A 14,230-nucleotide genomic window follows, 5' to 3' on the forward strand; every position below is an offset into this window, starting at 1 on the left:
TATTATGAGAGTTACTACTCCCTTATCCTATTTATGTGATAAGATGATATCCGGAATGCGAGGGGGGGGGGGGGTGTCATGGGTCTATTCAGCCTTGGCTACGTTAGTTATCGTACGAATCCTAGAGCTACAAAACGTAAATACCCACATCTCCATAGTTTCCCGTCTTCCCACCTCCAAAGCTAAACCCTCATGCGCGTGCCAGTTCCCCCGGAGGAAGAAGCAGAAGCAGAAGCCAGCATGCAGAGCACCCGCCCTTTCTCCGTCCTCACCCAGATGTCGGCAGTGCCCACTCATGCCCCCGAAGCCGTAGCTACAGATACACCCGCATCCAAGCGCCCCAAGAAAGAATGGCAGATCCCGAAGCTCCTCTTCAAGTGCAAAGACGTAACCCACCCAGGTGCCGTCATCTACTTTGCGCACTCAAACACCGCAGCCCTCCTACGGGATGCCGTCGTCGGTGTCCTAGAGTCTCTCTACACCTATGACACCGTGCCCAACACGTATCTATGCCCGCACCGTAGTAGTAGTGATATTAGTGAACCCATTAATAACCGTTCCCCTCCTCCCAAAACAGCCAGCGCTCCGTAACCCTGGTTCTGCGCGATATGGACGGCATCGCCTATACCACATCCTCGGACCTGGACGTCGATCATAAGGAGATCCACGTCTCGCTCAGGTACCTCAGCACGCTCTCGCCCACCATCGCGGCATCGGAGATCCTCGGCGTGATCCGCCACGAGATGGTGCACTGCTTCCAGTATAATGCGCATAACACGTGTCCGGGCGGGCTGATCGAGGGGATCGCCGACTGGGTAAGGCTGCAGGCGGGGTTTACGCCGCCGCACTGGCGCAGGGGAGGGAAGCGCTGGGATGATGGGTATCAGAATACGGCCTATTTTCTTGAGTGGTTAGAGCAGAGATTTGGGAAAGGGATAGTGGCGAGGGTGAATGGGCTGCTGGGGAAGGGGAAGTATAAAGTGGGCATGTGGGAGGAGGTGTGTAGCGGGTGCGGGGTGGAGGCGCTGTGGGAAGAGTATAGGAAGCTATATGGGATTGGAGGGCCGTAGAGCTGTAGATACCTTTTGTTCGTGAGGTTTTTGTTTGGGTCTTCCTAGTGCGTGCGTGGGCCCATGATGATGATAATGAAAACCTGTTTTTCAACGAATGGAACCGACAATAGCGATCTCTTAATATCGTAGTAAACTCAGGATCTATAATCGTCTCAGACCGAGGTATTACTACCAGGGGCCTAACCAAACCGTGATATCGATTATTGCATACAGTGTTCGTTAGACAAGAAGAAAGATAAACCAGAAGATTCAAGGCTACGAAAAATAGTTATAAAGCTGATGTTCGCGTCTTTACTCGAACTATCAAAGTTGTAGTATGTACTCTATGAATCCATAGCTTTCATGTTGTCTATATAGTTATGGAATTCACCTGACCTTGATCTTAATCACACGATATCACTCGATGTTGTTGGACTAGGAGGAGTACGAGCCCCATTCTGTCTCTATTGGTCCAACTTTTAATAAACAGTCATCTTTTGTAGGTGGGCCGGAAACACGACTAATTAACCGGAAACTTCATACTTGTTGCGCCCTAGATTTGGTAATTGTAGTGGCCATGGTGGGTTCTTATTGTACTCCAGGGGTAATCTGCTGCGCTGTGAGATACTGCAGTATTTGAACATGGTTAGCGATAAATGACGAAGTATGGCCAATGGTTATGGAAGTAGGGGTGAATCCAACGGGATGCTCCTTTCCTCTTTTGACAAAGGCTGCTTGGAGAGTGTATTTCTCTATGGTATATACATGTAGTCTCTTTTCATAATATTGGTGCTATTGTCTCCAGATCTGCAAATTATGTACGACATGGTCATATTTTTTGTGTCGCCCGAGTGAGACCTCGTGATCCGCAGTTGCAGGACCGGGCACCTACATAACCTCTTACTAGCTTTGCACCACCATGAAACTAAGTTCGAGTTACACATCTTTAGAGCTCCATAGAGCGGGGAAAGAGATGGCTTAAGATATTTGCATGTGCAATGGGGCCACTTCGACCTTGGGGGAATGTATCGTTAATATGGTCACTTCTTATACATTTGTCACGATTAAATCATCACATTGAATCACTATCTCCGATACGAGCTTCATATAGATGATGAAAAGCGAATTGTGTAGATATTAATATCTATCTGTGCTTTCATGTACAGACAAAGTATCCATCCTCCACAGCCTCGAAGACACTCTACTGGAAGACCAAGCAGCCGTTGTCGTTGACGATACGCTCCGAAAGGTTGACGTCCCTATCGTGGGTGTTTCCCTCGCTATCCCTCAGATGGGCTCTGAGGATAGGGAGCTGCTCTGGGCCCTCGATGGACAAGTGGATGTTCTCCGCCGACCCGGTGAAGCCTTCGCCGCTCCAGTTGAAGGAACCTGTTTTTTGTTGCTTAGTTATACTTCCTCCCCAATGTTACCAATGACTATATGATATTCACCAACCTTCGTTGTTGCCGAGACACTCGTCCAAGTTCAACTCTGTGTGGTTGTAGTTACCGTCCTCATCTCTGGAACTGGCAATGAGATAGGTGTGGCCGTCACGCTCCTCGATGCGGACGTCGTTGCTGGAGATTGCGAAGGACATTGCTAGGTATTTGTTTTGGGATTGAGGTTTTAAAAGACTGATGGTATATGTAGATGAGATTGTAGTGATAGTGATGATAGCTTAGCTTTGATGGATGATGGTTTGCTTGGGTTTCGGGAGAGGACGAGGAAGCATTCGGTCCTTTATATACACGCCCCAACACCCTACTGGGTACATGTATTTTAGGTACTGGGTACACACAATAGAGTACAGCTATGTCGTGCGTTACGCACACCTCATGTAGCCCACGCCTAATCGGACGACTCCTACCGTAGTCGTGGGGCACGGACCTGAGAATCTCTTGGGTGCTGACGAGGAACCTCTTGGACGACAGACGGTAATCATAATTAAACAATTTCAAAATGGCCTAGATGTGTGCAATTGGAAAGGTCTCTTTCTCCTTCTGTCTCCCTCCATCTCTCTCTAGCACCAAGAATTCGAAGGCTTGGTTTGTGGCCGTTTACGTGCGGAATGTTGTCAAGCTTAGCTCTGTGCAGGCATTGGGCTATATCCCAGCTAGAATGCTTCCACAATCCCTCTGGAATAATCTCAATGGACATCTCTGTCTATTATGAAGTACTTGTATCAGTACTATACTGACTATATCTACGCACTTAGACATATGCTAAAACAGACCTCAATAGGCTTTGCAATTACGGAACTCCATGAAGCTGAAAGTACACGCATCTAGCACTATTTGCACTAACTGATTTCACGGCACATCTGGCCCCGCCACATGATTTAAACAACGGAGGTTAAAGCAAAACATGCATTTCCAGGGCCCGCACTGCATGTCAAGGCGGGGTTTTGTACAACCTTGTACCTACGCCTACCGCATCACGCAAGAAGGAAATGGCAAGGCTTTATTTTGCTGACACTACATGCAGTGTCCCTGCACGCGGTAAACATATCGATGAATGTTGCTTGGATCAGGAAAGTGGCAGCTCTAACAGTTGTTGATCCTATCGCCATCTTGGTATCTACATAGATCATAGTAGTTGAAATATAGTACTGTATTTAGCTAGTAATTAACTTACTCTAAGTGTGGGTTCCCTTGATCAGACGGGAAATAGCAAGGAAACAATGGCCATGTAGGTCATCTTAAATTCCGCTGCGGCCAGTCCCGCTACTGCCATTCCGGCCCACAAGTTCTGCTCATCCTGGTGCTGAACGTTTCGTGCCGTTAAAACTAAAACATACACCGACTGGGTACCTACCGGGCCGAATCATTGACAGGGTCCATGATGTAATGGCCGGGGTAAATACATGTACTAACTAACACACATCTAGATAGAGTGGGGGTCCATGCAACCACCATGTGATTGATTGGGCGCATCAACATAATCCAGTCGTACGTAGACCACTTTAACCAAAGCTGGGCGTGTGAAGGATCAGAGAGGTTTATATGATCAGTAAGCCACCTGTGCCCTAGCTGAGGAGCATGTACCTGTCGTGATCCAGTGCAATTCAGCAATCCGCCTTGTGTGGTACAGTGGACCGGTCAAATCCTAGGGTGCTAAGACTATCTTGAAGTAATAACGTGGTGGCAATCGACTTCGGGCTGTGCCGTAAAGGCCGGAAGGGATTAACTGCATTATAGTACATGTAGGTAATTAACCTACCTGTGCTGCTACAGGCAATAATTCACTATGAAGGTAGTAACTTGGTTACAGCTGTCTACATAAGGCAGCAAGATTTTCGTACGGGATAGGTACGAGACAAGGCAGGGCGCAGTATCTAGGAGGAAGGCCCTCAAGGATCGTACACATATCTTCTTTAGCTATAGGCAATAGTTTGATGTATAAGGAGACCCATAGTCAATGTAATTTGATTTTCACTTTCAGGCTTTGAAAATATTAACCCATAGTCTTTTTATGATTGGCTTGCTTGTTTGCGGATTATATATTTGATTTGGGATGCCAAGAACGAGTGATCCTGTAAGATGGTCTCTCGGAGAATAAGCTTGTCCTAGTGCTAAAAATAATTAGCTCGTACTAAAATAATGTTACTATGAAGTGTAGCGGTGACGTCGCTCTTCATTCTGCTACCATGTTCATGTTGAAGGTGAGTATTAATAAAGCAGGCAATAGTTGAAAGGGAAATTGATATCCAAATTAAAACAAGGCAATAATTGAAACAACCTGCAAGCGCCTAAAGAGCTAGAAAAGAAAAAGAAAAAAAAGAGAGGGGGGACGCGGAAGGAATAGCTTGCTACATCCCGCTCCTTCTCTCCTGACCACTCTGTTTTCTAATTAGAAAACCTCGACCTTTCTGCACACAAATCTCAGAACTCCATTCTTCAAACCAATTCAGTAAAGCAGGCGTGTCATAATTTTGGCTGGTTTCAAGTCAGTACAGGAGCTCCAGAAGGAAAAGGGCAAGACAACTTACAAGTCAGACTCTCCAGGTTGTCATAAAGACACTTGATCTCTTCCTCTTTCACACAGCTGATGTCCGCCATCAGATATGCTACTTCGCCCCTACTATCACTCATCTGTTTATCCACGTTGTGGTCTTTCAATATTCCATTGACCTGTCTGAGTACACCGGGACGGTTCCAATGAATGAAGATAACCTATTCAAATATAAGCATGATCATAATGCAATCCTTATGAGGGAAGCTACTTACTCTTACACTACCCTCTTCCCCAACCTTCATTCCCCTCAGCGCAACCTCTGGCAGATTGACAGCACCAACAGTGCTTCCACTATTGACAAACCTTACTAAGGCCTCCGCTACCTCATTCCCAATGAACCTCTGAGCTTCTTCTGTGGCTCCTCCTATATGAGGTGTGAGAACGACGTTCGGCAACCCAGCAAGCTCTTCATACCCCTCGAAGGTATTCCCATTTACTCCCGGTTCAGCGGGAAACACATCTAATGCTGCACCACCGAGATGTTTGCTACGGAGAGCGGATACCAAAGACGGGATGTCAAGAACACTTCCGCGAGAAGCGTTGAGAATGTAAGAGCCACTCTTCATCTTGGCCAACTGTGCTGCGCCTATCAACCCATTGGTCTCTGGGGCCTCGGGAACATGTAGCGTAAGGAAATCGGCTTTAATAAGCAACTCATCGAGTGTTGCAACCTGCTTTGCTTTTCCTAGAGCCATCACTGGAATAGTGTCGTAAAAGATCACCACCATACCCATTGCCTCTGCCAGCACACTCAGCTGACTACCAATGTGGCCATATCCCACAATACCGAGGGTCTTCCCACGTACTTCCCAGCAATGGGTTGATACTTTATTCCACTGCCCGTTATGGAGTTCAGCATTTCTGTCAAGGAGTTGACGCGCGAGAATGATAATGTTGGCGATTGTGAGCTCAGCAACCGATCTGGAGGAGGAGAACGGGGAGTTGAAAACAGGTATTCCAAGGCGTGCAAGAGGAAGGAGTGAGGCGGTTGGGGTGCCGATACAAAACGTGCCAATTGCCAAAAGATTTGGGAAGTTGGCACGTTTAAGTATAGATGGAGGAAGGGCAGTATGAGAACGGATTCCAAGTACGTGAATATCTCTGGATAAGTATTAGCGTGTTTATATCCCGATTTGAGACCGTTTGTTGTTGCTTCAACACCCAAAAGAGTGGGACAAACTTAAGCTTATCAATCAACTCATCTTCCGTGAGAGCATGATTGTAGAATTCAACTTGATAGCCTTCTTTCTCGAGGACCGTACGAGCAGACTCATTTATGTTTTCGAGCAGGAGGATTTTGATGTCTTCTGTAGCGAATGGTTTCAGCTGTTTCTCGACAGGCTGATGATATGGGAAGTAGCTATTGTGTGACAGGTTGGGGAATGAACTATTCGAGGAGTGAAAGGAGAGAGATCTGAAGGTCGTGGCGGGAGATGTAGACACTGAAATTGGAGGACTACGAGATACAGTGGCCTTGATATCGCGAGCAACGGTGATGGAAGTAGCCATTTCAAAAAACAGATCAAGGTCAAAAAAAAAGGGTTGATGAGATTAAACTCTTGTGGTAGTCTGGTGTTCGATGGTTATATGTACGGTGAGGCTCGAGTACTTGGACCCTCGGAGCATGACGGAGTCGAGAGCTAACTTGTAAATATTTATATGCATTGCTGCAGTTTTTGGCGCGGGTAAAAGGGGATCTGTGGGGGCTTGATCCCCTCAGAAGAATATGATTCGGAAGTGGCAGCTGTTTATACATGTACATACATGTACCTACATGCCCACTCCAGATAAGATAAGCATCATGATATTGCCTTCCGAGTGATGTCCCGTGAATCTTTGTTATCGTACAGCTTTGCAATCGGGTATCACCGGCTGCTGGGCTGGGTGGCTAAGCGAGTGAGCGCCACTGCAGGGCGGGTAGCTATCATACAACGTTAACTAACTACATACGAGCTTTAGGTTCACGTGATCCATAGACTTTCGGTACCACGGGCAGAATACTCCACTGATCGAGTATTCCTAGTACAACCAGTCACAGCTTAGGGATTTACGCCTAATCTCAATGCTGGGATTAGGGTTGGAATGCTGCATAAGTTCAGATGCACAGAATGGAGAGATGACGCAGGCGAAGAAACCCACGCGCCGGAGTAAAGACCTGCCTTGAGATTGAAGAACCACAGTAAGCATGTAGGTACGGTCCTGTCTTGTTTTCTGGATTTCACATGCTTAGAGCAAGATATGGTAGCCCTAACTGCTAAAAGCTGTTTCCCCGCTGGGACTGGCTTTCAGTCTGGCAGTGCCCCGGACAGCCAATATGTGATGCACTTTACGTACACACATGTATTAGATGTTCCTCTGACCATAATCAAGCCCAGTTTACATCATTCGTACCTCTTTGATCGCCCTAGATTTTCCACCCCTTCATGACTCAAAACACCTGATTATCTTCCTCTCTAGTCACTTGCTTTTTCTCCACCCCTCCCTCCTCCTTCGTAAACCCACTACACACAGAAACCTTTCTTCCATTTTCTTGCTGTAAAAGTACTTTCCCAGTCAACACCAAAACTTCGTCTATATAGCTATCGATAACCCCACTTGTGACGACATTTCACCCTCTCATATTACTCACTTGAATTTGGTACCAAACTCGTTTAAAGGATACCAGCTGAAGAACTGAACAAGGAAATAAAGCTACCTCAATAAACATGTCTGATCTCCGTCGAAAGGCCCTCGGTAGTGGTAAAACGGTATCTCGAAAAGCTCAGTCTCGCGCCTCGTCGGCCGCCTCTTCTCGTGCAAATTCACGCACAACCTCTCGCGCGGGCTCTCGGGCCGCCTCTAGAGCTGGAACCGATGATGAAGGTGGCGACCTAAGTGACGAAACAAATTTCAGGTATGATATGTCTTAACTTCAGTCTAGATTACTTACAATCGCAAAAGAAAAAATTCCAAAAAGAATTATCCTAACTCGAAGAACTTCGTTCCCAGTCTCGGATCTGTCGACGAACTTGCCACCCTCGATGACGACGATGAAACCTCAAAAGGCTGGCAGGAGGAGCTAGGTGACCGGATGATGGAGATTACAGAGAGAAAAAAGAGTAGCTTTGCAGGCAGAGAGGAAGCGTTCGCTGCTTATATCCGGATTTTGTCGGCAAAGTATGCGAAGGAGGAGATTTACTCTAAGAAGACCGACCTTATCGACTCCATGGTGAGGAGTATCAAGAACGGGCGAACAGAAAAGGAGGGGATTTTGGCTGCAAAAGGTTGGTTTCAACCAATATAAACTACCAAAACATCTAAAGGAATCCGCTAATAAACATTCTTAGCTCTTGCGATTACAATAATCACCGACCCAACCGAAGATCTTTTTCACAAACTTCAAACCACTTTATGCAGACAAATAACGGACAACGCCTCCCTTCCTCTCAAATCTCTCTTGATTCATACTCTTGGCGCAACAACCTTCTACGGTGGGGCCGCTCTCTCGGAGACCGAAGAAATAATGAATTTCCTCCTTGAGATAATCGAGTCTGATGGCCACAGTGTTGGCGCTGGGGACGACGAAGGCGTCGTAACTGCGGCGCTCGAGGAATGGGGGAGCTTATGTACCCAACTTGAAGACGCCGAGGCAATAACTAGCTCATCTATTGATGCTTTAGTGGACCAACTCGATTCAAGTGAAATATCGGTGCAGATTGCCGCCGGCGAGAATATTGCCTTGTTATATGAGAAGAGCTACACTTTGGCCGAAGAGGATGAACTTGACGACCCCAACGAACATAAGAAATTTATCCAGAGATATGTCCCATACCCACGCCATGACAACCTCCTCGAGAGTCTGCAAAGATTATCTTCAGGATCCAAGAAACACCTTTCAAAGAGAAACAAAAAAACACAACACTCTGCCTTTGCGGACATTCTCCATTCCGTTGAGAATCCACTGAAGGGACCACGTTATAGCGAGGCACTCGACAAGAACGACCGTGTCCGTGGATCTCGCATGACAGTGCGAGTACATAGCAAAGGTGTACTGAGAGTAGATCGATGGTGGAAATTGCATAGACTGCAGTTCTTGAGACGTGTGTTACAGGGTGGCTTCTTAAATCATTGGGTGGAAAATCCGGTTATCTTCGAGAGCTTGAGGTATGATGCTGAAACGGTGGCCGTGGTGGGCACAAGGGGGAGACTTTGGATCTAAACCTGGTCTTTTTATTTGAAGGGAAGCTAATAATTCTGTGGTTTAGTTTATTTGTGGAAGAGTTTTAGTTTGTCTAGCGCATATGGGAATCCATGCTGGTCGCTAGGTTCTAGAACAGTTTTCCGATAGTATCAGTAGATATTAAAAGGTGCGTAAAGTGATAGAGAAGAGATTCATTCGTTTCAAAGGGACTTTTTCTCTTCAAGCTAGAGCTTTATCTTCGATATTCGTTCTCTAGTTAGGTTTCCTAGGTTACAATCGCTTAAGATACGGACCGTTACTTGTACTTACAGTATTTCTCTTTTTTTTTATATTGGGATGGCGTTTTCTTTCTGTTTCTCTATTGGCTGGTGTGGTAGCATGAGTTCGATGCGAGTACATAAGGCATCGTGAGGAAGGAATTATATGAATTACTAGCATGGAGGGGTCATGGCCCTTATGATGAATCTTATAGAGGCAATTTGGTGGTCTTGAGTGTTCCTCTATGATCCGAGACATTGAGTGACGTATCGTGATCCTGCTCATTCTGACGTTATTCTTCTGTTCACTTCCAGTGTTACCAACTTGGTATGACCAAAACAGTTTATCGGTTCTGATTCAACATTTGGTGATATATTGCCATAATTGTAAGGTTGCATGCAATTAATGAATTAAACAAAAAAAAACATTTGGTGATATTGATACTCTCCTACTATTTAGGGAGATGTCTAATTTAGCTCCTAAGGGCTGTGCTTCCACAACGGTAGCCGAAAACCAAGACTATCATCATAAACTGCGATTCGATAGTTATTGTGAAATAAACATCTGGAGACAGAAATGCAATTAATGAATTAAAAATCTGGAGACAGAATAAGTCACCGAGTGATATCATGTGCAGCATAGCTACAAATAACACGTGGGGCAGGGCGTAAAATCACCTATTTCTTCCATTTACCATTTCGGTTGTGAAGCCCCCAACCTCCGAGGAGCCCATATAGAGTATGGAGTGCACTGCGCCCCGAAAAGAAAGAAAAAACCCAGAAATACGCCGTAAAACATTAGCTCGTACTCTGTGTGTCCAGGTAGCTATATATAGCTTCTCGCAACGTCAGAAGTAGCCACTCAGAAGTTTGCATTGTTTGACAACCAACGAAAGCAGTATACACACGTGCTGTGCTCCAGGTAATATTCGGATAGTGTGGCCTCGTACCCCGAGTATGCAGGTACCTTGAATTGGTGTAATAGGTGACTTATTTTTGTCAGCTCTAGCTCGCGAGTGCTAAAGCTTGGAGTTTGTATTGCTGCGTTAGGCGGCGGTGGTAGAAGAGCGGTACATTGACATCATCAATATTTTGCTAGATGCAAATGCTACCCTGCAAATGACTGCTGAGGCTTGAGGCGGGCATGTAGACATCGTAAGGCTCGTGTTAGATAATGTCGATAGTAAGGCCAACATAAATGCCGCTACAGAAGAGCATAGTAGCCTCATGGCCCTGCAAGCCACCGCCGGAGGCAGACACTTCAGTATCACCAAGCTCTTAGTAAATAACAACATGAGCAAGTACATTGCTGAGCTTGCCAAAACCTCAGGGATGAAAACACAGCTTGGCGCCTATGACCTGGTGAATTTTAAGCTTTCCAGTGTGCGCTTAGTCCCGTCGGACTTGGTGCCGGTGCTGAACTTTAAACCAGAGAAAAAAACCAGTGGCTAATATTAATTCTGAACAAAACCAGTTAACAACACATATATATATACTTTACCATATGGTAGCCTCCTTCTAGATCTATATTTGAAATACAGCAGTTTGTATCTCCTGCACTTGTGAGTATATCGGACCTTCAGTGATATACTGGCGTAGATGGGCATCAGTATTCTCATTCCAATATTATCTTCCTATCAAACTCAGTTAAAATATAAGATTCTCCTTCTGAATTGTCCAGCACCCTCTTTTCCTTATAATTCAATTTCCTTTTAAAAAGGTTTCTTCTGTTATATGATTAACGATTTTTTTTAAAGTCGGTCCTGTATACTTTGGATTCTTCCACCTATTTTGGATTTGTTTATAGTGACCCACTCTATACACGGATGTGTCTCTCTATAAGTAGAATTATTCTTATCTCAACCTCGAGACGTATCCTCCTCGAGTGATATTAACTATTTTGCCATCATGAACTATCACTCGATATATGCAACGCAACCCACTCGTCGTTATATATTGATTGATTGATGATTTATCCGCTCGTCGTTATTCATAGTCGATGATTGCCACATAACCTGTATCTGCCCTTTTGGGCAGCACCCCCGGCCCGAGAAAGGGGTTTAGATATGGGGGAGGGGGTTATCGGCCTCTTGCCCGCCCAGTAACTAGCATACATACAAGTATACTGAGTAGAGCTTTTGCTTATGACCGGTTAGCTCGAGTGCACTCGTGGATCATACTAAAATCTGAGACTAACAGATTAATTGCGTAGTATGATGAGATGATCTATACTAATAATGCGCTTCTCGTTGTATCATGATAATCATACACCCTTTACGCATTCTCGCAAAAGAGCACCTAACAGAGTTGAGACTATTATATTCCGTGTTTTAAGATTTATATAACCTACATGCATACGCACTCATAAGTGTCATTACTCAAGTCCCAGACCATCGTCCTCCCTATGCCTATTTCTTCTTCTTCTCGACTGCATCTTCTCTTCCTCCCGTCCCAAACCCAATTTCATCCATTCCCTTCCCAATCTTTGCGACAGCAATCCTGATAAAGACCCACAAAAACCCGAGGACAACAATCACTGCTGTCCAGGTCTTTATAGTCTCACTGTTACCCCATCCCTTATCCAATACCGGGACTTGAATTCTTCCCCAAGTACCCTCCTTCCCTTCACCACCCTTTACGCCTACCATACCACTATCTGCACCCACTGGAGCAGGAGTAGGTGAGAGATGATAGTACATCACCTGCTCGGGGAACAAATCCTCCCATCCCAGGTTCGTGCGATCGAATGGGTTATTCCCCATCTTGACCCAGTTGTCACTCTTACATGCCCAGAAAACTGTTGGCCATGCAAAGACTACTTCCGCTGAGGAAGAATTCTCGCGTGGGTTAAGATATCTAAGATGAAGTGGCAGTTCCACTTTTAGTGGGCCTACGCCCTTACTTTCGGTATCAATCTCAATCAAGACCCGACTTCCCCATTGCTGAGAGCTGTAGTCTGGTTTTTCGAGGTCTGTATTACCACTCACATCACGAACCCGCTTGATATTAAGAGTATTGAGGAGGTTTGTGTTGGAGGGGCCGAGCTGGTAGACATCGACGAAGAGTGCAGAAGGGATGTTAAAGTGGGCATTGAGAGTGCACTCTTCTTGAGGTGGTTGTAGGGCGCCTGGGAGAGAAATATGGATACGAGGATGAAGACCAGTGGGCTGCGGGATGGTGAGGGTGAAGGTAGAAGGGTGTGTATGGTGGCGGGAAGGGAATGAGAACAATGTTGGTTCTAGGAGATAACTTATCAGCCACGGTAGAAAAGGGAAAAGGAGCTAGAACAGAGCTATAAGCCCAAGGTAACGCACCGAAATCTTTACTCTCTCCAATTTCATAAATAAATCCCGCCAACTTCAACTCGTCTTCTTCAATACCTTTCTCAACACCCATAACTCCAATCTCTACATCGCCGTTTCCTTCAAGCGTCTCACTCCACACTTTTTCTCCTGGGCCCCAGAAGATACTCGCTTCGAATTTCTGCGAAATAGCATCGTATTTCAGATCTATATAATCTGCATCATCAAGCTTCTCTAATCGCTCCATCCAATGGATACTGTCTTTGTTCAATATCCCATGATGCCACATCAACAGCTTCTGCAAAAATGCTCGAAAAGGTGCAATAGACTCGACAGGCGAGTAGAAGGTTTTGGGCCATTGACCTATTCCGAAAATACCAGCCGCAAGCCTCTCTTTGGGGAAGTGGTGAAGATCGAAAGCAGCGGAAAGAAAAGAGTCATCGAAGATTGAACTTTATACTCTATTTATTAATATCTTAACAGCAACACTATGAGGGATAACTTACTCCTTCGACTTCTCTCCTGAAAAAAGTGTGGTGGCATCAATCCACCCAGGCTTAGTCAATATATGTAGTCCTGCCGAGACCCTAGAGCTATACGGCGCGACTGCTTGATAAAATCTTCCTGAGGACCATCGCAAGTGAGCTTCTTTAATATCCTTAAGGAGCTGTTGTATCGGCTTTGGCAGAGAACGGATGTCGAAGGTAAGGCGGTCCTCTCGAGCGCTTTGGGGAAGAGCCTTTATTGTTAGACTATTTCTCTTGAGCTCGAAGTTGTCGGGGTGAGTGTGGGAAGGGTGGGAAACTATGAAGGTAATGCGTTCTCTCATGGTGGAAACTCGTGGAGATATTGTTGTAAATGTTGTTTAGAGCTGTGAGGCTCTGGAAGAAAGGTGTCGACAACCAGAATGTCACGTTGCACAACAGCGATCAGGGGGGTTTCCAGAATATATATTAGGACGATAGTCCCAGCAGATTTTAAAAATACAAATTAAAGCTTAAGCCTATGGCGATAGGCTCGAATATGGGCGCCTCCGTTTATTTATCCTAGTATTTAAATGTGTCTATAATGTACATGTAACCTATGGTGTGGTCTCGGTTATGAAACTAGCGCTAGTAATTATATATTGCAGCTAAATCGGAAAATTAACCCGAGTGAGGAGCCGTGAAGCAAGACCACGTAAGCACATTCATAAGAGGCGAACTCTAATCACGATAGAGCTTGAGAAAGATGAAGCTAATTTTACTCACTCATCAATCTATCTTGGTCATATATCGCAGCCATAGGTCTTGGTACATACATATAGTTCTAAAACCCTGTAGAAGCAGATGCTAAGTTGTAAAGGCTTCTTGCAATACATCTAGTGATAATTTGTGGATAATATATGCTGTCTAGAAGAAGTATTAAGTCTTTGTTATATGTAAG

The 14,230-nt window shown here is 45.4% G+C and overlaps 6 protein-coding genes across 6 annotated transcripts; 2 read left to right on the top strand and 4 right to left on the bottom strand.

Moving 5' to 3' along the window:
* Window positions 1–78: 78 nt before the first annotated feature.
* Window positions 79–1,070, top strand: LAJ45_02103 (uncharacterized protein; the record flags this gene model as incomplete). The annotated part of the gene is made up of 3 exons (XM_046111695.1): window positions 79–136; window positions 206–503; window positions 578–1,070. The coding sequence occupies 3 exons, from the start codon at window positions 79–81 to the stop codon at window positions 1,068–1,070; spliced, it is 849 nt and encodes a 282-aa protein (XP_045975639.1).
* A 1,183-nt stretch (window positions 1,071–2,253) lies between these two features.
* LAJ45_02104 (uncharacterized protein) lies at window positions 2,254–2,649 on the bottom strand (the record flags this gene model as incomplete). The annotated part of the gene is made up of 2 exons (XM_046111696.1): window positions 2,254–2,441; window positions 2,508–2,649. 2 exons carry the CDS (start codon window positions 2,647–2,649, stop codon window positions 2,254–2,256), a joined length of 330 nt encoding a protein of 109 aa, XP_045975640.1.
* A 2,309-nt stretch (window positions 2,650–4,958) lies between these two features.
* On the bottom strand, window positions 4,959–6,575 carry LAJ45_02105 (uncharacterized protein; the record flags this gene model as incomplete). Its single annotated transcript, XM_046111697.1, has 4 exons — window positions 4,959–4,987; window positions 5,041–5,224; window positions 5,279–6,167; window positions 6,247–6,575. The coding sequence occupies 4 exons, from the start codon at window positions 6,573–6,575 to the stop codon at window positions 4,959–4,961; spliced, it is 1,431 nt and encodes a 476-aa protein (XP_045975641.1).
* Window positions 6,576–7,771: 1,196 nt separating this feature from the next.
* On the top strand, window positions 7,772–9,264 carry LAJ45_02106 (uncharacterized protein; the record flags this gene model as incomplete). The annotated part of the gene is made up of 3 exons (XM_046111698.1): window positions 7,772–7,959; window positions 8,055–8,329; window positions 8,393–9,264. 3 exons carry the CDS (start codon window positions 7,772–7,774, stop codon window positions 9,262–9,264), a joined length of 1,335 nt encoding a protein of 444 aa, XP_045975642.1.
* Window positions 9,265–11,493: 2,229 nt separating this feature from the next.
* On the bottom strand, window positions 11,494–11,878 carry LAJ45_02107 (uncharacterized protein; the record flags this gene model as incomplete). The annotated part of the gene is made up of 4 exons (XM_046111699.1): window positions 11,494–11,644; window positions 11,701–11,729; window positions 11,782–11,801; window positions 11,854–11,878. The coding sequence occupies 4 exons, from the start codon at window positions 11,876–11,878 to the stop codon at window positions 11,494–11,496; spliced, it is 225 nt and encodes a 74-aa protein (XP_045975643.1).
* A 33-nt stretch (window positions 11,879–11,911) lies between these two features.
* On the bottom strand, window positions 11,912–13,634 carry LAJ45_02108 (uncharacterized protein; the record flags this gene model as incomplete). The annotated part of the gene is made up of 3 exons (XM_046111700.1): window positions 11,912–12,741; window positions 12,818–13,257; window positions 13,312–13,634. 3 exons carry the CDS (start codon window positions 13,632–13,634, stop codon window positions 11,912–11,914), a joined length of 1,593 nt encoding a protein of 530 aa, XP_045975644.1.
* Between the last annotated feature and the right edge of the window lie 596 nt (window positions 13,635–14,230).

The sequence above is a fragment of the Morchella importuna genome, assembly GCF_003444635.1.
Source record: "Morchella importuna strain M04M26 chromosome Unknown Morimp01GS003, whole genome shotgun sequence".
Lineage (NCBI taxonomy): Eukaryota > Fungi > Ascomycota > Pezizomycetes > Pezizales > Morchellaceae > Morchella > Morchella importuna.